We start from the raw sequence: 27,842 nt of genomic DNA on the forward strand, positions 1-27,842 counted from the left end.
ATGCGGAAATCACTATAGTGAAACAAAATGTTTGCTTCTACCTATGCATAAAAAATAAATGTTTTAAGTCAGTGATATCACGTTTTCCTTCAAATGTAATAGATAATAATATGGAACAACATACCATCAGCAATGAAGAAAGAGAAGCTTTGGCCGATGAAGTAGCTTGTATCTTTAGGGTGCATGAAGGATTGCGTCATGCAAATGAAAAGGCATACACACCTAAGCTAGTTTCAAATAGGGCCTTATCACCATGGTCAACGCAAACTACTTGCTATGCAAAAACGTAAAGAACGTTATTTGGAATCGCTCCTTCAACGTAACAACAATCAGAGTAAGGATGATTATTTAGATTCCATGGACAAGTTAGAAAAAAGAGCTCGCAAGTATTATGCAGACTCATTTGACCACCTCGACAGTCATCAATTTGTGAAAATGATGCTATATGATGCTTGCTTTGTTATTGAGTTTCTTCTTGGTATGTTTGGGATTGGAAGCATAAAACATTTCTACTTTACTATCTTTTTCATTATGTGACAAATGCTAAAATACATAAGGCCTGTTTGGTAGAGGTTATAAGCTGCTGATTTCAGCTTTTAGCTTAATTTAAGCTTAAATGTTGTGTTTGGTGCAGCATAAGTTAACCAACTTATAGTTTAAATTAAGCTATTTCTCAGCTTATCTCAAAAGCTGGTCAGGGGGTGCTTAAATTTTCGACTTAAGCGCGCAGTTGGTGTGGGGGGACTAAAATTACTTAAATGCCCTCGTCAATACCCAAATTTTAATATTAATATTAATTAAAAAAGAAAAAATTGTATATTTTTGAAGAAAAAAAATCAATATCAATTAAAAAATAAATATTAATTGGTATTAATTTTTAATAAATTCATATTGTATATTTTTATATTAATTAAAAAATAAAAAATTGTATATTTCTGAAGAAAAAGAAAAAAAAATCAATATTAATTAAAAAATAAATATTAATTGCTATTAATTATTAATAAATACATATTTAATATTTTTATATTAATTAAAAAATAAAAAATTGTATATTTCTGAAGAAGAAGAAAAAAAATCAATATTAATTTGTATTAAATTAATACTGATACTTTTGTAATGAATTAATTATTAATTGATACTAATTAATATCAATTGTTGATTATTAATATTAATTGATACTAATAAAAATTAATTATTAATATTAACTTGTACTAATTAATAATTTTAGTATTAATTGAGACTAATTAATAATTTTAGTATTAATTGATACTAATTAAGCAATTAATTGACACTAATTAATTTATAATGGGAAAAAATTGTAACAATAATACTTCCATTGCATTTTTATCAAATATATCAATTTTTATATTAATTGATATTAATTAATACTAATTATATTAACTTTTATTCATGAAATAATTTTTTTAAAATTGAAACTGAAAAAAATGACAAAATAATCATTTTTATATCATATAAGGGCAGAAAGGACAATTATACAGTAAAAAGCTATTTTATAGCTTATTAACTGTAACAACCCTCATACTGTTTACCGATTAAAGACTGATTGATTACCGATAACCATCGATTACCGTTAAACTGAATTGATTATGACCGATAATTGAACTGATTAAAGTGCTGAACTGACTGACTGAAAACTGGAACTGGATTGAATGAGTACATCTGTTTGAATTGCATTTTATCTGTTGACTGTTTGTTTGATCTGTTCGTATTTTAGTGTTTAAACTGCTAATTGAAGGCCTTATCAGCGGTCGAATCTGAAATTGATTGATGTTTTATGATCGTCATAATTAATGAGATTTTATGGTATAATTATCCGAAAACTGATTAAGTATGCTTACATTAGATTAACTAAGCTAATTTAAGAGTTGGACTTAATTACCATTTTGCCCTTGAGTGGGCCACTACCTCTACACCTTGAGCTCACTATACTTGAGCCAAAAACATTTTCCTCAGCCCTCTTCTTGTTCTTGCCGACCTTGAGGGAGAGAGGGAGAGAATAGAATTGTTCTTGGGGGTTTGGCTTAGTCAACTTGAAGAATTGCTTGAAATTGAAGTGTATCTGCCTATTTGAGCTCCCTCACTTCTAATTCTACACCTAAGGTAGATCATTCATCATCTTAATGGTGTCTTTGAGTTATTCTTGCATGATTCATACTTCATTGTAGAACTAAGTCATGAATTGGTTCATTGTTGTTGGATTGAAACTTAATTGTTGCATGCATGTACATATATTGAAGTTTTGAGGTTGTAGTCCATGTTTCCTCACATGCATGTCCATCTTTTGGTCATACTCCATGAGTTCATCTTGTTTTTGAAGGTTTGAGCTCTTTTGAAACAGCATTAAAGCTTTGAAAATGATTTGAGATCATGCATGTTGCATGTTCATATTGTTCTTGAAATTGGTTTGAAATTGGGTTTGAATAAAACACCCTTGGGCTTTGATTTCTCAAATTGAGTTTTGAATCATGTTTAACTATGAGTTTACATGTGTTTTCTGGAAATTTAGCCCAAGAGGTCGAGTTTTGATGCTTTTGAACTTGGTTTTGAGCTTGGGGGTGCAATCTGGGTTTTCCAGATTTCGCACTTCCGCTCGAGCGGGGGAAATGCCGCTCGAGCGTGGAATCCGAGCAACCAGCATCTCTCTGCACTGTTTTGCAGTCCGCTCGAGCGGAGGATTGGGCGCTCGAGCGGAGTCATGTCTCAAGCTCGAGCGGGCGTCGAGCGGAGATTTCACCCATCCAGTACTTTTACAGTACGCTCGAGCGGGTAAGTTCACGCTCGAGCGTGTACCTTTGTTACGTGACCGCTCGAGCGGGGAAACATGCGCTCGAGCGGGACCCTATTTTTCTGAAAATTCTTTTAAATGTACATCTTTGCATCCTCATTCCATTCTAGGCATTCCTAGGCCTAGTTTAAGGCATCTTGTTGAGGATATAGATGTAGAACACACCGAGGCATTAGGAATTAAGTTATGATATTTCCCAACTGTGTAGCTTAGTGTGTTCAACCTGTGAACTGTGTAGGGTTGGCGACTGGGGAGACACGCTCTAGCATACCGTAGCCCAAACTCTGTGAGTAACGATTGTGTAAAGATATGTTCAACTGATATCTTTTGAATACTGAACTGAACTGTTTACTGAACTGGTATTACTGAATGAATGTATGTCCTTTATTTCTGAACTGTACTGTGGCATCCTTAGTACCTACTGTTTACTGTTACTGTTACTGTTACAGAGATCTCTGTCGGTTCCCTCGTGGAACCACTACTATTTACTGACTGATGGCCATCATTACTGTTCGGTCTTTTAAGACCTACTGTTACTGTTATGCTAATGGATGTACCACATATGACTGTTTACTGTACTGAACAACTGAAATACTGATTGAATTGAACTGTTTCCATTACTGTAAGGACATTCATTCTAAACCCCTTTACGCATTATGTTATTCACTGGGCTTTAGCTCACTGTTTATATATATATGTAGGTGCTCAGCCACCAGATCGGAGCTAGGAGCGTGGGTTAGACTCCAGTTTTGTCAAGCCAGCCTTTGTGCCTCACTGCGAGGTTCCGAGTTGCCATGCTATGGCTTTGGGGTGTTTTGTTTGTTTCCCCCGTCTGTCTCCATACTGTTTGGATTACTGTATAGACTGTCAGTTACTAACTGTACTGTTATCTAGGGATTAGGTCCCTGTACTGTGTGACTGTAAATTTTGTATAGACTGTACTGTTTGTATATGTATGAATGCATGAAAAATCTTTTTGGCATACAGACTGTCACAGCTCATTGGACATTGTTTAATTACTGTTTTGGCTTCCGCCAGGCCCTGTACTCTGTTTTACTGTATTACTGTTCAGCAGGCCTTCGGTAATCTCGGATTACTGGCCGGTTACGGTGCTAAACCCATAGGGCCGGGTTTGGGTCGTGACATTAACCAAACGCTACTCTACTGCTTAAATCCATAATCCCACAGCTGCACCAAACAGATTAACAGTTTATGTTCACAACTATAAGCCATAATCTGTTAAGCTATAATTTATAATCACTTTTCCACAGCTCTACCAAACGGAGCCATTCTCTTTTTATAAAAAGCACTTATACAAAATATGTGATAATGATATTTTCATATTAATTATTAGTGATAAAAATAGATTTTTTTTTTTTTAAAAAAAATACTTCTAATTAATAAATATAAATGTATGCATGGTTTAAATTTTGGAGGAAAATTCCCTCTGGTCACTGTTTTGGACTGGACGGGTTGTTTCAGCTTATGGGGGTCCACTACGTGTTTCGTTTTAATAATCTAAATCGTTCATTTTGATGAGTAATTTCAAATATTTCATTCACACAAAAAATTAAGTCGATTCGAAAACTGTAACTAGTTTAATTTATCTCGTTTTTAACAAAAAAAAAAAAAAACACATACAGTTTTTTTGATGACAAATAAGATAAATTAAACTAGTTACAGTTGTTAGATCAACTTAATTTTTTTATGGATGAAATAAATGAAATACTCGACAAAATGAACATTTTAAATTATCAAAATGAGACTCATAGTGATCTTTATTAGCCAAAACAATCCTGTCCAGTCCAAAACAGTGACTGAAATCCTCCAATTTTTTTGCATACAATTGTATCACGTACGGAAATCACTATAGTGAAACAAAATGTTTGCTTCTACCTATGCATAAAAAATAAATGTTTTAAGTCAGTGATATCACGTTTTCCTTCAAATGTAATAGATAATAATATGGAACGACATACCATCAGCAATGAAGAAAGAGAAGCTCTGGCCGATGAAGCAGCTTGTATCTTTAGGGTGCATGAAGGATTGAGTCATGCAAATGAAAAGGCATACACACCTAAGCTAGTTTCAATAGGGCCTTATCACCATGGTCAACCCAAACTACTTGCTATGCAAAAACATAAAGAACGTTAGTTGGAATCGCTCCTTCAACGTAACAACAATCAGAGTAAGGATGATTATTTAGATTTCATGAACAAGTTAGAAGAAAGAGCTCGCAAGTATTATGCAGACTCATTTGACCACCTCGACAGTCATCAATTTGTGAAAATGATGCTACATGATGCTTGCTTTGTTATTGAGTTTCTTCTTGCTATGTTTGAGTTTTGTGTTGTTGAGGATAAACATCAACAATCACATGTGGGTGATGAAGTCAAAGTGTCATGGAAGAGAATACAGATTGGCAATGACTTGATGTTACTTGAAAACCAACTTCCATTCTTTGTTATATCTGAATTTTATGACATGAGCTACGGCATGATAGTGACCTGAAATCCAAACCAGATTCATCATGATCCCACCTCCACCCCCACCCTCACGAAGATGGCAATGTTACCTATACTTGAGAAGCTACCAGGAGGGATTGACTTTTCCAAAATCGATTTTGAAAATACGTCCGTCTCTGAAGGCAAGCATTTTCTTGACTTGGTGCATAATGTTTGTCTTCCCTCCTGCTCTAGAGATGAGTTAAATGACCACCAAAACAAGAATCAGAGAACTTGCTTTAATATGCCGTGTGTGATAGAGCTTAAGGACGCTGGTGTCAAGTTCGAGGCCAGAGAGGAGCGTAACCAAAGTATGTTCGACATACACTTCGAACATGGTCATTTTAAAATACCAAAGTTTAAAGTCTCTGATTCGACAGAAATATTCTTCCACAACATTATTGCCTATGAACAACATTCCTTGGATGACAAACCAAATATTTCACCGATTATACGTCTTTCATGGATTAGCTTATCAACTCCAAAGAAGATGTGAGCCAACTTCGTCGCCATGAAGTTCTTGACCACTGGCTTGGTGACGACGAAAAGGTAGCACTTATGTTCAACAGCCTGGGTACAGGGGTGTTCGTTTCGGAGCAGTTCTACTATGTTGAACAGCGCAGAAAAGTGAATGCTCATTGCAAGAGATGGTGGAACAGATTGGTAGCTTCATTGAAGCGTGATTACTTCACAAATATATGGGTCACTGTTGCCACTTTTGCAGCTGGTTTTCTCCTCCTCCTCACTCTCATACAGATTGTCATTGCCCTTATTATGATTATTACTTCGCCCCTGTCCCGACACTGATATGATGTTGTTTGCTTAGGCCACCACCCTATCATCCACTATTTCATTTCAACAAAATATTTTGCATCTGCATATGTAGACAGTTTCTATGTTTATATTAATCTGAGTGAGAATGAATATGTTTTCAGAATAAGTGTAATGGTTATTAAGTTTACTCATAAACTTGAATATTAAATGTGTTATCATGTGAGTGTTTGTGATTTCTACTATGGTTTTTATGTGTTTAAATATTATATGTTCTTAAGATTTCAATTAGAATGAACTATGATTTTACTTTCTATGTCTATTCTATTAGAATTATAGCTTCTCCAGTGATCAGTGACAGATCTACACTAGACCTAAGAGGCAAATGCCTCTCCTCGAAATTTTTTTAAAAAAATTGTTTTTGCCATAAAAATTTAGAAAAGAATTTCAAATTGCCACCTGTTTTTGCCGTTTTTCAACTAAACCCCTTCATTTGCCCCTTGTATATATTACTTTGAAGAGGAGGCTATTGTAGATGTTGGAGGGACATTGAAAATCACTAGAGAGAAGCTCTCTGGCGCCCCCTTGTATTTGGAAGTTTACTGCATGCTAGTATGATTCAGGTTTGTGCGATTCATCAAAAGTTTTATTTTTAATAATTCGAATCATTTATTTTATAAAAACTTTCATATGTATATTATTCAAAAAAAATAATTTAATTATAAATTATTCTATTTATCAAATTTATCACAAATCATAGTACAATAATATGAGAGAACAAACTATGATTACTAATAATACGAGATTCCAAAGTTCAAAAAAAATAAAAATAATAAGATGAGAGCCCGGATCAAAAAATTAATAATATGAGAGACCTACAAAACTGTGCTCTCATATTATTGCCTTAATTAATGATGCAATAAAATAAATAAATAAATCAGTGTGCAAAAAAAAAAAAAAAAAAAAAAAAAAAAAAAAAACCGCAACACAGAAAAAACTTATTTACCCAAAAACACACCGAAAAAGTTTACAACCGTCTCGCTTTTATGCCTGGTAATTTGATGCAAGCTACCGTTCCCAGTTACACCTGGATAGATTGGTTACTTATTAATCTGGTCCTTTTAATTTTAATTTTAATTATTTTAATTTTTATTTTAAATTTATAAGTTTATCTTAATTTATTTTATTGATTATAATTTTTTAATTTTTTTTAATGAAAAATTCACTCATAAATCACATGTAATTATTATTTTATTAACAAAATTGTAAGTTCTTAAACTTAGCAAGTTATCTTCAGCTAATTTGGTAACTATTTTCTTTCAAAAATTCTAATTAATATTATTAATTGGATTAAATTGATACAATATCTAAGATTAATGGTCAAAATTGAGCTAACTTAAATGCCAAAGACCAAAATAACATAAAGGACAACATACATGGACTATCGATATAATTTATCCAAAAATAAATAAATGACAAAAACAAAAAATAGAGCCCGAACAATATTACCATTAAAAGACACCAAATTTATATGGTTTGGCCAACTAATAGGGTAGATATAGTCATAGTTAAAACAGACTAAATCCCTGTAGTTGAAAGCACATTTTCGTTATTATAGTCTAAAATTAAAAAACAATTAAGTTTTGTTTGGCAATAGGTTTTATTGGTTAAATTAGTTACAAAAAATAAAATAAATTAAAAATTAATAAAATAAAATGTCACATCTAAATTACAATTATTTCACTTTTTTCTCACAAAAGTAAAAAAAACGAGCTCAAACAAACTTTTTATCTTGAACTAAAATAACCAAAACATCAAAAAAAAAAAAAAATAAATAAAAAAGGCAACTAAAAAAGTCAATTGCCAAATGACAACATAATACATAAAATGAGTTAATGTTGTAATTTTTAATTCAATTGGAAAGATTAATATAAAACAATAGTTGAGGGGATAAAATATAGGAAAATTTACTTATAAATTCCATATTGAGAAATAGTGATCCATTTAGTCCCAAAGATTTTTTTATGGACCAATTAGTCTCATTGATTTTGAAAATTTATATTTAATATACTATTTAAAAGTTAGATTTTCGGTTATACCCTTATTTTTATTATGTTTCCTTTTTTTTTTTTTTCTTATGCTAGAAAGGTAAAGTACACAATGTATGAGAATCAAATTTGAGATGAATTTTTATATGAGAATCTTTTTTATTTGACAAACATTTCAAAAGGAGTGCAAAAATGACTTAAAATATGGGATTCTTCAAACATTCTAAGACGATGTGAGATTTTTCAAATATTTCAAAATGAGTACAAAAACTCCTTAGTAAGTTTTGGGCAAATATATTATTTCAAACTGTAATACACCAATGTAACACTAAAATGTAATACTCCAAACAAAATTCTTAGTATATTTTTTCCAAACGTAACACTCTAATATAACACTTCAAAAAAACTCCTTAGTGTAACACTCTAATGTAATACCCAAAAAAAACATTCGTTAGTGTACTTTTTTAAACATAACTCTTCAATATAACACTAAAAAAAATTACTTAGTGTAACATTCTAATGTAACACACAAAAAAGATATGGGATTCTTCTAAATAATAACATTAAAATTAAAATATTATTATTCAAGATCAAAAATTAAATTCTCTTTTCAAGTTTAATAATATGACAATCAATTATAATATTAAAGGTAACACTCTCATATTTTTTTTAATTATCAACTAATCATATAATTTACACATTATTAAATCAAAAAAATGGGTCTACAAAATTGGCTTTAATGGATGATTAAAACTATAACATATGACTTTTGTGAAATGCTTGACGGGTCAACAAAACATTAAACTCCTCATTTGATCACTTGCAACTTGCAAATTCACCTTTGCTTATGAGTTGAGCTAAAGAACACACTTACGGAAATATGACTTTCTTTGTTTTTTAATAATTTATGATGAATTGTTGCTTTGATTGTGCACATTTTGATGTGACTATCATGGCTAGTCTGGTTTTGAATCAGTAATCCAACACATATCTCTGAAAATTTAGGTTAGGTACATGCATGTTTTCTTCATTTTTCACATGTATATATACGACCATATCTTCAACTCTAGATTTGATTGTGCAAATTTTGATGTCACTTTCATGGCCAGTCTAGTTTTGAATCAGTAATCCAACACATCTCTCTGAAATTTAGGTTATATATGATCATATCTTCAACTCTAGATTTGTTACTATGTACAGCATCTCATGTTTATAATGTGGAAAATGCTGGTTGATCTTAAAAAATATTTTAAAAAGACCGACCAAGTGCACGAGATTCCCAATACAACAGACTCTGGACATAAAAACTTGAGGGTTGTTTGATACAAATATGTTTGCTCAATTTGTTGCCACTGTTGTGTGGTTATCTGGGTTCATTTCAATGATTCAAACTGTTCACATTTTATAATATATTGAGTATAACATATCTGTAAAAAATCAAGTTGATCGAATATCGTTAACCATTTCATCCACTCCCATTTATATTTAATTTTATACTTTAAATCACAATTGTCATTTATTTTTGTAAATACAAATGCATTTATATTTAATTTTATACTTTAAATCACAATTGTCATTTCTTTTTGTAGATACAAATGCAATTCGATGTAATGGTTAACGATATCCGATCAATTTGATTTTTTGCAAAATGTTTTACTCGATATATTCTTAAATGTGAACGGTTCAGATCATTGAAACGGGTCTCGAAATGAGCCCCATATGACTGCACAACAGTGGCCGTTATGTCCCCGCATAGTAGCGACCCTAGAAATAGAATGGAATTGTATCGCTCATACTTCTAAGAAATTTCTCTTCTTGAAATTTGTATGATAATCTGTTGAATCTCGCTACAAATGGGAAATATAATCTTCAAATAAAAAAAATATTTTAGATCTCGAGCCCTGAAATTTGTTACTGAACTTATTCTGTCGAGAGTCAGAGCCTTGTATACACTGAGTCTTTAATAGTGAATATTGTAATCCGAGAGAAAATAACCCACTTGAATCTTGTATACTAGGAAAATGAATTCTTGTAAGAAATCCACTACCTCGGGGCCCTCAGAACTCGCACTAATGAGAGTAAGGGCTATCCCTCGGAAGTCCAAACAGAAGCACGGCTGTCTCTCAAGAGTCCGAATAGTAGCACACACCCTACTTCGGCAAGAAAGATCCCTCTAGAAGGCCACCGAGTCTACCAAGCTTGCACCAACAGAAGTAAAGATTGTCTCTTGGAAGTCCGAGCAGAAGCAAGGTTGTCCCTCAGAAGTCCGAGCGGAAACAAGGCTATCCCTCGAAAGTCTGAGCAGAAACAAGGCTGTCCCTCGGAAGTCTGAGTGGATGTGCACTTCTACTTCGAAAACTAATGGAAGCAAAGGCTATCCCTCGGGAGTTCAAGTAGGAGTCCATTCTACTTTGACAAGAAAGATCTTTGGAGCTCGTACTGATGGAAGTAAGGGCTGTTCTTCGGACCCGCACTAATGAAAGCAAGAGCTGTCTCTCGGAAGTCCGAACAGAAGCAAGGCTGTCTCTCAAGAGTCCGAATAGTAGCGCACACCCTACTTCGGCAAAAAAAAGATCTCTTCTGACAGGCAACTGAGTCTCGAGGGTTGTTATTCGGAAGTCCAAGTAGGAGCACTACTTTAATAAAAAAAAAGATCCTCGAAGCTCACACTCATGGAAGCAAGGTATGTTCTTCGAAAGTTTGAGTGGGAGCACAAACTCTACTTCAACAAGAAAGATCTGCAAAGCTCACACTGATGGAAACGAGATCTGTTCTTCGAAAGTCTAAGTGGGAGCACACATTCTACTTCAGCAAAAAAGATCCTCGAAGCTCTTACTGATGAAAACAAGGGTTGTCTCTTGAAACTCCAAATGGAAGCAAGGGCTGTCCCTCGGAAGTCTGGGTGGAAGCACACTCCTTTCTTTGGCAAGAAAGATCCCTTCTGGCTGGCAACCGCAAGAAAGATCCCTCCTGGCTGGCAACCGAGTCTACCAAGGTTGTACTAATGGAAGTAAAGATTATTCCTTGGAAATTTGAGCGGAGGCAAAGTTGTCCCTCGAAAATCCGAATGGATGTACACTCTCTTCTTCGACAATCAATGGAAGCAAATGCTATCCCTCGAAGCTTGCACTGACGGAAGCAAGATTTGTTCTTCGAAAGTCTGAGTGAGAGCACACACTCTACTTCAGCAAGAAAGATCTTCGAAGCTCGCATTGATGAAAGCAAGGGCTATTCTTCGGAAGTCCGAGTGGGAACATACACTCTGCTTCAACAAGAAAGACTCTCGAAGCTTGCATTGACGGAAGTAAGGGCTATTCTTCAGAATTTTGAGTGGGACCACACACTCTACTTCAGCAAGAAAGACCCTCAAAGCTTGCATTGATAGAAGCAATGGCTGCTCTTCGGATGTCCAAGTGGGAGTACACTTCTACTGTGTCAAGAAAGGTCCCTTCAGGTTGGTAACCGAGTTTACTATTCCTCTTTCTTCTTTGAAGGGCAACAAAATTTGAAAACTGTCTCAAGCAACATAACACAATGAAGATACACAATATAGAGAAAATAAACTTCTAATGGAGATACACAATATGGAGGAAATAAACTTCTAATAGAGATACACAATATGGAGGAAATAAATTTCTTCATAACATAAGAAAGATAGAACTTCTTGAATAATGCCGTAAATATAAATTGTAAATGTCATAGATAGACTTCTTCTACGGAATGTCGATATTTGCCCCTAGAGTTGCAAGGTCATTTGGAAAGCTTTCACCAGCTGCTCGGGTTATGGCTGTCATACACCATCATAGCCATGTCTTCTAAGATATCATGGGCCCCCTGTTCTTTGAACTCTAGCTCATGTGCTTCAATTTTCTTTTTAAAGATCTTCTTAAGCGTCCGACACTTTTCTGTAGGACGTCCTATTGATCGGTGGAAAACACAATAATTAGGGCCCTCGCTGTCCCTCGCCATCCTTCTTCGGCAAAAGCTCTTCGATACGAGGCAACTTCAGTTCTCCATCTGCCACCCATTGTTTAACTAAGGCCTTCACCTCCTCAACACTACACGGAAAAAGAGTGTCATCTTTTCAGCTTTTCCTCTTCTGACCTCTGAATTCCTCCCCCTGCGACTTTCGGGTAGAAGACGTGGAAGCCACAGTGATAGAAGGTCCTCGGGATGTCTTGAAACTGGTTTTATAACTAGTCTCGAACCCAATCTCCTAGGATTAAGGTATGTTGATGTTTCAAGATGCTTCAATTAGTGCCGAGAAGGTGGGTAGCTTGTGATTAGCAAAAAGCATCTTGTACCCGTTCAATACCCCTTCAACACAGATTTGGACCACGTAGCTTTCTTCTACAGCCTCATAACAGTCCACGGCTTTGTCCTGGAACCTCTTCACATATTTGAGAATTTCTTCACCTTCCTGTTGCTTTTCCTTACACAGGGTGAGTGTGGTCACTTTCTCGGCCACTTGAAAGAATTTGTCATGGAATTTATTAACCATCTCCTCCTAACTTCAGATAGAGTTTGGGGCCAAGTTCACGTACCAACTATATGCTCGGTCGGTGAGGGACTTGGAGAATTCTCTCAGTCGAAGGACATGATTTGAACCATGAATCCCCAAAGTCTCGATGAAGCGAACAACATGTTCTCGAGCATTTCCTTGCTTGCCATTGAATTTGATGAATTTCGGCACCGTGTACCCCTCCGGATATGGATAACTCAACATCTCAATAGGGTATGGTGGCTTGACATCCAGATCGGGCAAAAAGGGTAAAGTCCTTTTGCCCCGTTCGAGATCGAACATGGCTTGCACATCGATGAGAGTGAGAAATTATTCAGGGAGAGAACTTGATGGTGGTATTTTTGGAGCTTGGCTTATGGAGCCGAAGACCGAGTCTGGAACGACTTGGCCATTTGGGTGTTGAGAATTCATCATTGGCAAAGACACATGATGATATTGGCCATCGGCACCTATGGACAACCCATTTGATGATGGGACATTGAATTGGGTCCCATAAAGTCCATTGCACACTGCGGCTATACCGGGTTGGTCTTGCAAAACCAAAGTAGCCCCCTCGGTGCATGAGTAGAATTTACAATTAGTGGAACAAAATTAGGCATGAGTGGAGCACCATTTGGTAAAGAAATTTCTATGGGCCTTCCTTGAACTTCCACCGCCATTGGAACACCATTCATCGCGTCGGAAACTCCTCCAACCACCGCTGGACCATGGCTCGATCCTCCAGGTGCGTGATTTTGCGCTCTATGGGCCGCAGGCTGGCTATGACTTGTTCCTCCTAAAACTTGATTTTGCACACCATTTAGTACAACTTCAGGGAGAATTTGGGGTGGATCTTGATGGTTTTGACCATTCCCAACATTACCATGAAGTTGTTGATGCTTGTCGGCGCCGACTGGACCTCCATTTGTTATTGGTGGTGCGAAATTCGAACCCATCACCAACATGGTGTGGGCGAGATTTTGAAAGGTCGTGAGAATCTCTTGTTGAGTGTGTTGGAGTCCTTCAATGGCTTTAAAGATGAGAGGTGAGTCTTGAACTTGAGTCCTCTCATCACCACCATTAGAGGATCCATGTTGGTGAACTTTTTCTTGTCCAGCCATCTTCACCGGAGTTGTGTAGATTCTGGATCTTGTTGAGACCATTAACCAATCCACCTCCCCAGCAAAGTTGCCAAATGTATGAGAGGGTTCAAAAACATCGTTGGAAAATTCAAAGATCGAAGATCTTTGAAGAAAATTCGAATTCTCTAAAAATGATGAGACGCTTAGATTCTTCAATAGTCACAACTAAGAACACAAAAGCAAAGAGATGATGAAGATAAGAGATTGAGTGAAGAAGAAGGCAAAGTTGTTAGAGAGATAATAATGGCAAGGCTCTCCCATGGATCTCCCACTTTCACTCTTAAGGTTGATAATAGAGAAGGGAAATTAGTTCTTTTCCAAGAGTCATCTCTCCAAAATCCATCCTTTGTAAAGCTATGGGTGGGTGCTATTTATAGGCACCTCATGATGTAGGATGGAGCCCATGTGCAAGGCATATGGGAAATATTCTCTCTAACCACCTTGTCCGAGGAGGTGACCTCTCCGAGGATAAGAAAAACCTCGAAGAGGAGATCAACATCTCGGCGAATCCTTCTTCTTAGCCACACCTAACCAATGATCCCCAATCATCCCAAAGGGTCAGGGGTAGTCCCAGAGGACGCCCTGCTGCAGAAGGGTCAGGGGTAGTTCAAGAGAACACCCTGCCGCAAATATTGCAAGGTCTCAGGGACTCCCTAGATAGTGCCACCTCGACTCGAGTGTAGGCAAGTTTAACTGAAGAGTGAATTTATCTCCACTCACCATCCTCGAGATCGGGTCCTTTGTTCGGACTCCATGACACCCATAGTTCTGGTACGTAGATCCCGAAAAGCTCCGAGTCCGCAAGTGTTCTGGGACTCATTAATGGAGCGGCTTCTAGATCGCGTCTGAATCCGTTTGAAGCCAAGTGCTTCAGATCTCTAGGTTCGTAGATCCGAACCCTTTCGAGTCCGGGTCTGAGTAAATCTCTGAGTTCGTGGATCTGAACCCTTTCGAGGCTTAGAGCGATTCGGCCCGTTTGATGGCGATAAATCTAGGCCCACCAATCTTGGACTTGCGATAAATTCAGGTCCACCAACCTTGGACTATTGGGCCTAATTAATTTTAGTGGGCTCAAATTAGCTCCTCTTATGTAATAACCCTCACGCTATCCTAACCTTACTCATATGCATCCATGTGATTCTGTCTTGCAAGCTTGCGTTTCAAGTCTTGTCCTTGTTCGTTTAAGTGTCTCAGCATGTTTTGTACCTTGCTTGGTGTGAGTTTAGCCGAGGTCGTATTCCGTCTAGGATTACCTTGGAACCACTTTGTTTGACCTCCACCTTCGCCCTGACAGATTGGCCGAGATGTCATTATGTAGGCCGAGGTGTTCATCACCAAGGCCGAGGTGTGAATCATCTTGGCCGAGATGTTACCTTTGCACCTAAGTGATCTTGTCCCGGAGAGGTATGACCTAGACTGAGGTGTGGCACATCTAGGCCAAGGTGTGGCACAGCTTAGTCAAGTGTTGTCCTTCCTAGCCGAGGTCATTATTCCCTACTTGCCGATGTCTTGTTCTTAGCCGACACTACTACAAAAACAGATAAAGATCACACTTTTTTTGTGTGATGTATGTTATTTAATCACACTTTTTAAGTTTTATTAAAGTGTGATCTTTGGGAGTGTGATTAAAAGGGGTCATTTTTAATCACACTTTTTAAGTGTGCTTAATAACATTTAGATCACACCTTTTAAGTGTGATTAAAAATATTTAGATCACACCTTTTAAGTGTGATCTTTAGAAGTGTGATTAAAAATGGTCATTTTTAATCACACTTTTTAAGTGTGATTAATAACATTTAGATCACACCTTTTAAGTGTGATCTTTAGAAGTGTGATTAAAAAGGGTCATTTTTAATCACACTTTTTAAGTGTGATTAATAACATTTAGATCACACCTTTTAAGTGTGATCTTTGAAAGTGTGATTAAAAATGGTCATTTTTAATCACACTTTTTAAGTGTGATTAATAACATTTAGATCACACCTTTTAAGTGTGATTAATAAGATTTAGATCACATCTTTTAAGTGTGATTAATAACTAATAAAATTTGTAATAAAAAAAGGGTTCGGCATATTTGAAAAATAATCAATATTATTTTTGTATACACATTTGAAGAATGTAATACACACTATATACTATATTTTGAATCATAACCACATATTGAATAGAATAACGTCATATATTTCATAAATGAAAATTAAATATTCAAAAGTATATATACAAAGGAATTAAATAAAAAAAAATTAACTGTGCTTACATATATTAAAAAATGAAAAAACTTAAAAAACTAAGTTCTTTAATTCTTGGACCATATTTTGCATCTCTCCAAAAAATTTCTGGCCTGAAAAATAAAAACACAAATTAATCCAGAAACCACTGATGCATATGAATAAACTAAAAAATTAATTCAACAAACCAAAATAGGAACATTAATCATTTCTACTTAATCTTAATCCTTTTGGAAGTAACTTCCCTGTTAACAATTAGATGCCATAGCAGCTCAGTATCAATGACATTGTAATTAAGAGGTCACTAATGAGCATAGTATTTAAAAATGATAAATCTCAATACAGCTTGTGTACGATCTTTTTGTGAATGTATATTATTATTACTGTTGAACCATAATTCTAGGTACCCATAAATAAATAAATAAAAACTCAAGAATTTAGTCCTTTTTTTTTTTGAGAGGGGGGTACATACATTGCAGTTACTATCACCAGCAGCAGCAGGTTTTGGAGAAGCAGAGGCTGCATTTATGAAAAGAATTCATCGGAGCTTCTAAATACACTCGCTTATTTTCTCTCTACACTCACTATATGCATTGTATATCTTGTATGTTACAAAGAAAAATTTGTGGATATAGGTGTAGAGGTGAACTTGGCGGGTGTGTGGTGGGTTTAGAAACTCCCAATTGCATCATTTAAAACGAGGATTATTATCCAAATGAAATTGTTTCTTTTGAAGTTACAACATTTTTTCCATTTTGTTTTCCATAGCATTTAAAACAAGTACTCTGTTTTATGTAAAAAATCATTTACAGCATTGTATGAGAATATCACCAATTATATTTATTTTTGAAAATGGATCCATTCTGTTTTGCAATCATCCAAGTCTGATTGGAGCTTTCTTTGCAATGACACTATACTAATGATGCATTTGGTTCTCTAGATGCCATGGAAATAGAAAAATCCATGGTATTTAATAATACAATAAGAAGCTGAAATATAAAGCTGACCTGTGTGACCCACTGTTCTCTCTGAGTCATATATCTCAAAGTCATTTCCTTCCTGCTCAAACAAACACCCAAGCCCTTCATTTAGTCCTAAAAGAGTACTAAAAAAAGTTAATGAAAAAAGGGCAAAATTTACTTTACCCCATATGGTTTACTCCATGTGTTGTCTACGCTCAGATGTTTAAAATAAGCATATAACTCTCTATGGTTCGAAGATTAAAGTGCACCGTCTATACACTTCAGTGAAAGGATCAAAATACCTCTGAAGTAGCCTTAACATTGAGCAAACTAAGGGCATTTTTGCCATCTTTTTGGGCATGAAATGTGTTTTAACAGAACCATTCGCATTCCAAGCACATGTTTTCACAGAAGCTATTAATTTTGATGGAATTTTGATGGTGCACCAAATCATAGGAAGGTTATATGCTTATTTCTAAATATCAAGAGGGGTAAACCACAAGTAGAATTAACCATGGGGTGTTGAAGTGAAGTTTGCCCCCCCAAAAATAAATGATCTAATACAACACATCACCACAGGGAATCATAGCTTCTGAAACAAGCTCATGGCACATGGAAAATAAGTGCAAACACTAACAGCTGGCACAAACGTATGAAAAATCATAAAAAAAATACATTATTATCTCAAAATACCTGGCCAAGCATTGTAGCCTCAGATTCAATTCCTCCAACTCCCCAGCCAACAACTCCTAAGCCAACAATCATAGTTGTATGGGAATCAGTTCCAAAAACGCTATCAGGGTACAAAATGCCATTTGTGTAGAAAACAACCCGTCCAAGGTATTCAAGATTAACCTGAAAATTACCAGAGTCACTTGCTAAATGCCAAACCAAATAGTATTATAGTGCTAAAAAAATGAAAAAATTTGGACTATGATTTACAAGAGGCTAGAGGTAAATGTGGCTTTACTCCATAAGCCCCACAAATAGTTAAACATTGCAAACCTCATGTATTGAGCCTATGCCTATCTAATGTTTTGGCCCTTTTACGAGTAAACCATTCATACCACCTTAAGGTCAAATTCTTGCACCTTGCCATGAGAATTTTCCTTAACAACAATATAACATCTAGATATTTCACCACCAAACATTGCTAAATCAATCTACAAAATAAAGTTCAATTATTTTGATGAGTAAAAATAAGATAATTCAAATCAAATAACATAAAAAGAAACCAGTTTGTGACATTTGAAATGAATTCACCGTCATGATCAAATGCCAAGAGTTAGAACCCAAAAATAATAATAATAACCCAAAATTTGGCATGATACGAGACAATAATTTAATTCAAGCCGAATGAACTTATAAGACAGGACAAGAGCCAAAATAACAAAGGTTGAGGTAGGAAGGTGAGGAGGTATGGCTTTGGATAAAGCTGAAAGGGAAAAAAATTAGAGTCTAGATTGAAGAAAAGTGTTGCCTTAGATATATCAGAATTGTGAAAAGAATTTGTAAAGCAGACCCCATATAGTTGGAATAGAAGGCAGTACTATTACTGACTCGAGATTAATACACAAGTATGAGCCATATATTTGTGCCCAGACCTTTAAAAGATTCACATCAAGGGAATGTCGAATCTGCTGCTCCATGGATTATAAGATGATTGGTTTTGATGCACCTATCATCCGTAATTTTTAGCCAAAAAGTTTTTGAACCAAGCTTTCATGAGAGCATTTTTGACATAAACATTCCAAAAGCTATTTATGGCTCCTTCGTCAAGTTTCATTGGGAGGTTCCAGACAATGATTTCCAAATATGTGGTTAAAGTCAGATAGTACCACCCAATGATAAATTTTAGGCTCTATAAGAAAAGGTTGACCATGAATCTATGGATTGGGTGAGAGTTGGAATGACGTCACCCAATTCTATGATTAATTGCTGACATTGATTTTCTTTTATATATAAGTAAATAAAAAATTTATCTTACTCTGATGGCATGTATCCAAATGTACCCACAAGACGTGTGGGCAGCGAAGTACTCCCTACTTCAGTCAGCTTTGTTAAGCCAAAATTTGCAACCTGGAAAAGACATATTTACCACAATTATGATGACCATCACATGGTCAACAACGACTATAGGACTGCAAGGAAAAGAGCATCAACACAACCTTGCCGCGATAGTTTTTGTCTATCAGTATATTTGCTGATTTGATATCACGATGGATATAGACAAGAACAGTATGCTCATATATATATTCAAGTCCTCTCGCTGAATCAAGGGCAATTTGCACCCTTGTAGACCATGGCAGGGGGTCCCTCCCTGCAAACATAAATTTTTTTTTTGATAAATAAACTTACTTCATTAAGGCAACATCAAGATGATGCAAATAATACAAAAATGCCCCAGCAATAAGCTAGCAAAAGAAAGCAAAACCAAGAAACAAAACCAATCAACTAACTAAACCTGCAAACATAAATTTAACCACCAGCATTGTTTAAAAGCACTACTGCTAGATAAAGTCTTGACATGCACATCTAATCTCACCTCCACGAAAATGTTCACTTAAATTGCCATTCTCGATAAATTCATAGACTAAAAAAAGAGAGCCCTCTACGCAATACCCAATCAAACGCACCTGCATTAGATGCCAATGTAAGTTACAATGTCTATATAAATACATATATGTATATATACTTAACATCGTCCTTTATATTTCAAAGATCAATCAGTTAAAAGATAAGAAAAAGTCGCTTAATGATATCACAATCAAAATTAGAAGACAATTGGACCCTCAAGTTTCCATCAACAGCAAAATTGTACTGTAACAACCAACCTATTGAAATTCCATATGATAATACACTTTAAATATTCATCTCCTACCGTAGAAGACTAAACCTGTGAATACCTCAACCATAGAGACTTTTAAACAATCAAAAAAAAAAATCATGATAAATTAAATGGCGCAATGTAAATATATTGGTCGTCAAATTACCATGAAATGATAAATTCTGGAGGATTAAAAATAAAAAGGATTCCCCAAAATGGAAGTAAATATCAATCAATTCCAATTACTCCAGGTTCTAAATGTCAGTGAAGTCCATATCAAATCAACAGAAGTGCATGTGCATATATTTACTAACAAGATAACCACATCTCAGATTTAAGCATGATGGTATGTCTGTAAAAATCTGTGGTACACGCACAAAATATGAAATCATGCAATGACAATAGAGAACAGACTAACCCAACCAAGACAATTAAACAATATCTTTCACACTGGTGAAGTGAAACTTAAAACTAGTAAATTGCCAAAAAGTCACACCATCAGCAATGCACAAGAAGCCAATAGAAAGAGGGCACAACATTTGCAAAGTCTAGTTTTGAAAATGTAAAAATGAAGAGAGCAATTTCTGCATTTCGCTATTTCAGTAGGGAACAACTGCATACTTGAGGTTGGAATCCAATGTAATGATTAATGACCCAATTGTCGCAATGCACATTCATAGTCATCCACCAGTCTCTGTTAACTTCTCGAGAATAGTATAAAAGTGTGTTTAAGAAGAAGTTGCATCTACATGTGCACACAAAAACATGCGGGTGATGTGGCTGTATTTAATAAGCCACTGATTATATACAATTTTTAAGGGGATATGCATTGACTATGTTCATAACCAACTAATATAGTCTAAATTTCCAAAACCATCCCTCTATTTTACTCTATTAAATGCATTCATACTCAATAGAAGGCCAGCAATTCTGCTTTATAGAAGAAAGTTTTGGGCAACTGAGATGAGAATGCTTTGGATAGATTTGAGGTAAAACTAAAAAAGATAGATTAGAAACGAATATATTCATGAAATGGTAGGAATAGCATTTATTGAAAATAAGTTGAGAGAGAACTACTTAACATGGAAGACTTGAGCTGACATCTGATGCATACTCACCACAATCAAAGAAAATATAAATTTATTTAATTTAACAGAACATACAAACTTTGATAGAGCTAAATGACCACAAAAAAAAATTATGTAGCCACCCCCACTTGATTGAGACACAAGGTTTAATTTGTTTCGGTTTGGTAAATGCATTCATACTCATCCAAAAATAATGATATTGTAAAATGCAAAATAAAATACCTTTCTTTTAAAAATGGACAACAATATTAGAATATGCCAAAAGGCATTAGTGGACAAAAAGAATGGAAAGTGGGGAATATAAACAGGCATGAAAGTAGCTATTTTGGAGGTAGATTGTCCTTCTTTATGCTTTAACAAGAAAAATGTTTTGCCCACCCATACAGTCAATTTGGCAGGGCATCCAATTTTTGGCATCTTATATTATAAAGGAAAGCACACTTGGATATTACATGGTTTTATGAACTAGAGGCCTCATGAATTAGTTAGGTTTAATATTAAAAAAGGAAAAAATAAAAATAGAAGGAGCAAGAACCACCAAACAAACAGAACATTTTTTTTTTAACTTTACCAACTTTACCAATCTGATCCATATCAGAGAGAGGAGGAGCATGTGTTATACATTTCTAAAAGCAGACACAAAATAAACCATGAAATAATGGTTCACTGCTCAGTGAATAAGAAAGACAATCATTATTTATGTCCAACCTAGTTGATTTTGTGCTATTAAGGGGAAAAAAGAAGAAAAAAATCAATCCTGTAGTTCCCCACACCTTCCCACTCCCTAAGTTTGTCGGTTATAATATTACTAACATGCAAAGAACCCAATTACAAAATTTAGCCAACAAATGATGTTCCGTGTTACACTAAAATGTTCTTATACAATTCAACAAATCCTCTGCAGATGCAATATTTCCTTTTTCTCAGTCTAAAACTAGCAAAATTTCTGGGAAAAACAATTATTTATTAGAAAAATGATTTGGACCCCCACAACCCCCACTGGCCTGAAATTGGCTAGTTTTTTTTTTTTTTTTTTTTTTGCTTCTCCAATCACCAACCCCCACGTGTGTGTGGGGGGTGGTGGGGAGAGGGGGTATCAATCACTTCCATATTTAATACATAAATGTTCACTGTGTTTGAACGTTTCAGAAAAAAAAAATCCAAAAAATCAAATCTGAAAGTTTAATAACCAAATTTTGAACAGAAAATCAACTAGAAGCAGCTCGAGAGAGAATCCACACAACACTGATTACCTGTTTACCATCAGGGCTCCAGCAAATAGCGTAAATGCTGCCTTTATGACCATCCTCTGAGGACAGCTCTCCAATTTTCTCTCCAGTTTTCGCATCATATAGTATACCCTTCTTATCAGAGCTTACCGTAATGAACTTGCTACCATCTGTACAAAACTGTACACAACTGACAAAATTTGAATGATCCCTGCATATCAATAACATCACCTTTTTGTAAAGCATAAACTTTTGAAATGCATATTCAATTTTAATTATTGCCATTTACTAGACAAGAAATATATTATATGATGAAAAGGGCAACAACTAGAAGTTCATCTAAATATTCCAAGCAGAAATCTAAACAAGAAATATACTTATTTAAGATACACTCTCATACAATTATAAGTTCTCCATCCCACAAACAGCATACTGCATTCTCAGAAACTGAATTTAGCTTTGGAGTAGATAATGAAAGACCCCTAATTGAAGTTTCCTTCAAAAGGGGCAGTTCTGGTAGGGAGCTATAATTTCAGAAAGCAGCGTTCAGGTGGATATGCACCAAATCAATTATGTGATGCAATACTGAAAATGAAAATTCTGCAGGACTAGTTCCATTATTTTCTTTGATCATTGAATTAGGGAGGACACTTGTCCTAAATTTCCTCATTTTTCTCATTGAATATTGGGAACAATCTTGCACAAGGCTGAATGACTGCAAAACTGATTCAACTTGAGATTAAAACAGTTATTCTTATCTATTTAGGGCTATACAGAGTCCTTCATTTATGTCTGCTACAGGTGCATTTGGATGAAAAATGCCTAATGAATTAACAAATTCTCCTAACCCCATTGCATTTCACATCAAACAAATCAAATATCTGCATAAACAAAATCGAATCAACATATATTTTTTTTGTGGATCAATAAGCACACAATCACATAAAATCAATTCTTAGAAGCCAAATCGTCTATATAACTTGTAACTTGTACGGGTATATATAAAGTATAGTATTAAAAAAAAGAAACCATTTTTTACTTTTCAAATTCTTGACCAGGGAGATAAGGTGGTTGATGCATCACATGATAAGACCACAACACCAAAAGACATGATAAGTCAGGATGAGAAAAGTCACAGGGAACCATGTCATTACTAGGCCAAGTGCTTAAAGTCAATAGGGTTTACAGTCCCATTTTTTACTGCTGATGGTCTAAACATAAAGCTTGTCAATATTTCATGTCAATGGTTACACATAAATTACAGTAGCTGTAGGCCTACAATGCATGAAGTTAACATGTCATACTACTGAATATGCTTCAGAAGCCTTACGGACATAGCAGTTGTCAAATAGAGATCTAAAACTTTAACCATTCAAGGCAGTTTAATGTACTATTTGCATCACCAAAATATACCAGAAAGAGGATAGTTAATATACCAAACACTGTCTGGATCATCGTCTGAATCACACAACGGAGGTCGCGTTCCTGCCTCACGACTTAAGTAGAAACTGTTATTCAAGGGCTTCTGCCAACTTGCAATATACCCCTCCTTCACAAGATTCCAACAAAGGTGGCTTGTAAGATTAATCATCTCTGAAAATGAAGGAAGACAAACGATCAGTAAACTGAACTTCTTGTCTGATGTGCTGCACATGTTACTCCTATTTAGACCACCAATAAAATGCAATAGAAACACTTCATTTGGGTGCACTGGAAGATTGACCTTCATTAAACAAATTATGGGGCACCCAGGTGAACTAACATATTACATGCTTTAGGACCTTTCCCTGCCATTTTATCTAAGTACCATAACCAGTTTGGAAAATTTTTGTTCTCCAAGCTGGGGTAGTTACCAAATTCAGATTCCTTAATTTTTTCTAAGTTATAAACAATTGCAGAAGTCACTCTGTAAGCAATTGGGATTCAACAAGGAGATCAAATGCAAACTAAGGTGCACAATTTTTCATATAAGGGTATAACAGAAAGCTGTGCAAACATTCGAAACTCAAACTCAAAAATGCTTATCGACTCACTAAAGTGAAAATAACTGTTCATCTTATTTTATAAACAAATTCTGCTTCGTCATACCTTCCCACTGCTCTTCAAGGGCTAATTCATGCTTATAAACAGGTTGTGCTGCCCAAGCAAAGTATCCTCCTGCATGTAGCATCCTGTTGACCTCGAGCAGCAAAATTCCATCTTTCCCACAATGAAAGAAACAAACAGAGGCATGATAAGAATATGTCCCACAAATGAACATCAATAATTTTCCCATATAATATCTACTACTCTTTCCAGATAACAGATTTCCACAATGATAATGAAATGCCACATGGAAAATAGTGAGGATAGACGACATGAAACAACTAGATTATAAATTATAATGCATAAACAAGAATGATTACACATTGGCCTCATAAACTTGTAGATATGAATCATATGGTAAATAAAAATGCTTAATTGCCTTTTAAACTACTTTATCTCTTGTCAATTGGAAGTGTGAAATGAGGGATTAGGCTACAACACAATACATATACACGCATACATATACTAAGTGATTGTCGAGGCAAAGCTCTTCACATGTCAAAACAAAACCTGGTGGAACTTTCATTACAGTCAACAACTAACAAATACACGGAATCAGAGTGTCGACAATAAATGAAAAATTGTCATAAACTACATTTCTTAGCATAAAAACCTATTCGATGGTTATAATTTTTTCAACTAAAAGTTTGAAGGTATGGAAATCCCACGGTGATCAATGATCCACTTCAGGAAAGAACTGATGGAACATAGAGAATTGGGATCTCATATCAGACATTCACTTGCCAGTTTGAGACTGACAAAGTCATCAATCTTTATGCAGGTGGTGGCTCCATTACCCATATCAACAATACAAGAAGTTAATGAGAAACATATTTGGCATGAAAATTTTATTTTACCTTTGAGAGAAATTCTGCAAGGAAGCAATAGGAGGTGCAAATCAACAACAAATCTAAGAAATCAACAACAATTTTGACCCAGGAAATCATATATACATAATAGGAACAAATGAGAATGATGATGAAAAAAAATCCACAACAAACCCTAAATCTTAAAACCCATAAAACTTAATTAATCAAACCCATTTAACAAATCAACAACAAATCAAACCATGGCAAGAAATCATATATATATATCAGTAACAAATCAAAATGAAGACGAAAGGGACCTCGTCGGTCGCCGCCTTCCCTTGCCTCGATGTCGCCTCCGCTCGCCTAGCTGCCGGAGTCGTCTGCTGGAGTCGTCTACCGGAGTCACATCGCCTTCATCTCCATGTCGTTTCGTCTCTGCATCTCTCTCAAAGACGGGTTGGGTTAGGGTTATGCAACAAATGAGAGAGAGAAAAAGAGGCTGAAATTCAAAGGGAAAAAAATACAAAACGATTGAGAGAGAGACAGAGAGAGATGAGCGCGACTGAGAAGAAGAAAAATGAGGGAAATTTTGGAATAATTTGTTAGTTTTTTTTTTTTTTTTCAAACGTGGCAAATGGGCGGGTCTGAACGAGTCAAAATAGATTTTGTATTAAAAATTTGTTTCAATTTTTGAAAATTATTTTTTTGAGTTTTTAATTAGTATTTTTTTATTTTTAGTGAATTTTTTTAATATTTTAATCAATTAAAAAATATTTAAAATATTTAAAAAATCAACAACTAATCAAGCTATTTTTTAATTATATTTGGTTCTAATGCTCGATTTTCTCAGCAAACAAACAGAGAAGAGAAAATTTTCAAAAAAAAAAGAAGAAACAATCTTGCATCAAAAACAAATATACAAACACAATGGTCTAAAAGTAAAATAAGAGAGAAGCACAGGTCGATTACAAATCAATCAGAAAGTCTATGTATGAAAATCAAATGATAGAGATTAAAAAGAAAAAAAATCAAAAAGTATGTATGAAAATCAAATGATAGAAATATAGATATTATTATTATTTTTTATTTGGTAGAAGTAGGGGTAATATTTTAATGAAAAATATTTTTCACTAAAATAAAAGTTTATTTTCTGTGGTCAATGAAAAATATTTTTCTACGGCCTATTTTTTTTTTTGTTAGTAAAAATCATGAACTAATTTTTTGTAGTAGAGGAAAGGTAGCGACATTAGTGGTGGAGGTGGTGGATAAGAGATGATGGTGGTGGTGGTGGTGGTGATGGCGAAAAATATTAGTGGTGAAGTTGTGGTAGTGGTAGTGTAGATGGAGTGGAAGGGGTGAAGGAGAGGTAATGGTAGTAGTAGCGGCAGTAGTGGAGTGGTGGCAATGGTAGTAGTAATGGTAGTTGTAGAGGTGAAGTGGCGACAGTGGAAGTAGTGGTGGTGGTGGAATGACGTTTGCAGTAGTGGTGAAGGGGGTAGAGGAGATGGGTGGTGAGAGAGAGAGATGAGTGAGAGACGGATAGAAGAGATAGAGAGAGAGAATAGAGCGGGAATGGAAAACAAAAACAGGCGGGAATAAAAAATATTTTTTTTGTCAGAAATGAAATTTAAAAAACAAAATAATGTCATTTAACTTTTTTCTTTTTTTTTTTTTTTGCGACGGGAGTTGCCGTCGTCAAAAAAAAATATTTTTTGTTAAAATATTTTTTTTTGTAATTAATGATTTTTATTTTTTTTTTGTAGAGGATAGAAAGTGGCAGTAGTGGTGAAGGTGGTGGATAAGAGATGATGGTGGTGGTGGTGGTAGCGGCGAAGGAGATTAATGGTGAAGTAGATGAAGTGGCAAAGGTGAATGAAAGGTAATGGTAGTAGTAGTGGCAGTAGTGGTGAAGGTGGTGGATAAGAGATGATGGTGGTGGTGGTGGTGGTGGTGGCGGCGAAGAAGATTAGTGGTGAAGTTGTGGTAGTGGTAGAGTAGATGAAGTGGCAAGGGTGAATGAGAGGTAATGGTAGTAATAGTGGCAGTAGTGGCAGTGGTGGAAATGGTAGTAGCAATGGTAGTCGTAGAGGTGAAGTGGCGACAGTGGTAGTAATGGTGGTAGTGGAATGGCGTTTGCAGTAGTGGTGAAGGTGGTAAAGGAGATGGGTGGTGAGAGAGAAAAATGAGTGAGAGACAGATAGAGGAGAGAAAGAGAGAGAGAGAGAGAGACAAAGACAGAGTGATGAGCAAGAGAGAGACAAAGTGGTCGCTAAAAGTGCATTTTCTTGTAGTGGATAGATAAATCGAGAGGGAGCTCAGTAAATAGAGAAGACAGAAGGGAGAGAGTGAGCAACGCGAACATAGTGGGAGAGAAAGAGAGAGAGAGAGAAGAGAGAGAGAGGGACAAAAAGATAGAGAGTAAGAGACAGAAAAAAGATAGAGAGAGAAGAGAGATGAACGAGAGAGAGAGAGAGAGGAGAGATGAGCGAGAGAGACAGAGAAATATGAGAGAGATAGAGAGAAGAGAGATGAACGAAAGAGACAGAGAGAGAAAAGAGATGAGAGAAGAGATAGATGAGTGAGAGACACAGAGAGAGAGAGAGAGACAGATAGACAGAAAGAAAAGAGTGATGAGTGAGAGAGAGAAAGAGAAGAGAGAGAGGAAGATGAAAAAATAGGTGAAAAGATATAGACAAAGAGAGAGGGAGAGAAAAAAAGAGCGAAAAGAGATAAACGAGAGAGAGACAGAGAGAGATGAGCGAGAGAGATAACTAGAAGAGAGATAGAGAAGAGAGACAGAGAGAGATGAGAGAGATAGACAGAGAGAAAGAGAGAGAGACAG

At 35.4% G+C, this 27,842-nt stretch overlaps 2 protein-coding genes and 1 long non-coding RNA gene across 3 annotated transcripts; 1 reads left to right on the forward strand and 2 right to left on the reverse strand.

The window, feature by feature from the left end:
- The first annotated feature begins 276 nt into the window (after positions 1 to 276).
- On the forward strand, positions 277 to 6,117 carry LOC145791475 (uncharacterized). The gene is made up of 4 exons (XM_082871826.1): positions 277 to 478; positions 4,764 to 4,955; positions 5,013 to 5,308; positions 5,782 to 6,117. Exons 1-4 carry the CDS (start codon positions 277 to 279, stop codon positions 6,115 to 6,117), a joined length of 1,026 nt encoding a protein of 341 aa, XP_082727952.1.
- An 11,629-nt stretch (positions 6,118 to 17,746) lies between these two features.
- Positions 17,747 to 21,395, reverse strand: LOC145790686 (uncharacterized). The gene is made up of 4 exons (XR_014329612.1): positions 19,508 to 21,395; positions 19,131 to 19,282; positions 18,950 to 19,041; positions 17,747 to 18,125 (listed from the first exon to the last, which is right to left on the reverse strand). It is a non-coding gene; the product is annotated as an uncharacterized LOC145790686 (long non-coding RNA).
- Positions 21,396 to 21,899: 504 nt separating this feature from the next.
- Positions 21,900 to 25,587, reverse strand: LOC145790685 (putative methyltransferase PMT24). The gene is made up of 3 exons (XM_082869055.1): positions 24,195 to 25,587; positions 23,543 to 23,699; positions 21,900 to 22,317 (listed from the first exon to the last, which is right to left on the reverse strand). The coding sequence occupies exons 1-3, from the start codon at positions 24,463 to 24,465 to the stop codon at positions 22,086 to 22,088; spliced, it is 660 nt and encodes a 219-aa protein (XP_082725181.1). The 5' UTR covers positions 24,466 to 25,587; the 3' UTR covers positions 21,900 to 22,085.
- Positions 25,588 to 27,842: the final 2,255 nt, after the last annotated feature.

Source organism: Camellia sinensis, chromosome 5 (genome assembly GCF_055761805.1).
Source record: "Camellia sinensis isolate YWXY chromosome 5, ASM5576180v1, whole genome shotgun sequence".
In the NCBI taxonomy this organism is placed as follows: Eukaryota; Viridiplantae; Streptophyta; class Magnoliopsida; order Ericales; family Theaceae; genus Camellia; species Camellia sinensis.

Bases quoted from the DNA above. Each gene is read 5' to 3' on its own strand.
- LOC145791475 (XM_082871826.1), top strand. From the start codon at position 277: ATGCAAAAACGTAAAGAACGTTATTTGGAATCGCTCCTTCAACGTAAC. The intron at 479-4,763 runs GTATGTTTGGGA...CAAATGTAATAG, and splicing joins TGTTATTGAGTTTCTTCTTG to ATAATAATATGGAACGACAT. The intron at 5,309-5,781 runs GTGACCTGAAAT...TTCATGGATTAG, and splicing joins ACATGAGCTACGGCATGATA to CTTATCAACTCCAAAGAAGA.
- LOC145790685 (XM_082869055.1), bottom strand. From the start codon at position 24,465: ATGTCGTCTATCCTCACTATTTTCCATGTGGCATTTCATTATCATTGT. The intron at 23,700-24,194 runs GTATGACGAAGC...CTTCATTTTCAG, and splicing joins CCTTGAAGAGCAGTGGGAAG to AGATGATTAATCTTACAAGC. The intron at 22,318-23,542 runs GTATATTAACTA...ATTGATATGCAG, and splicing joins GATGATCCAGACAGTGTTTG to GGATCATTCAAATTTTGTCA.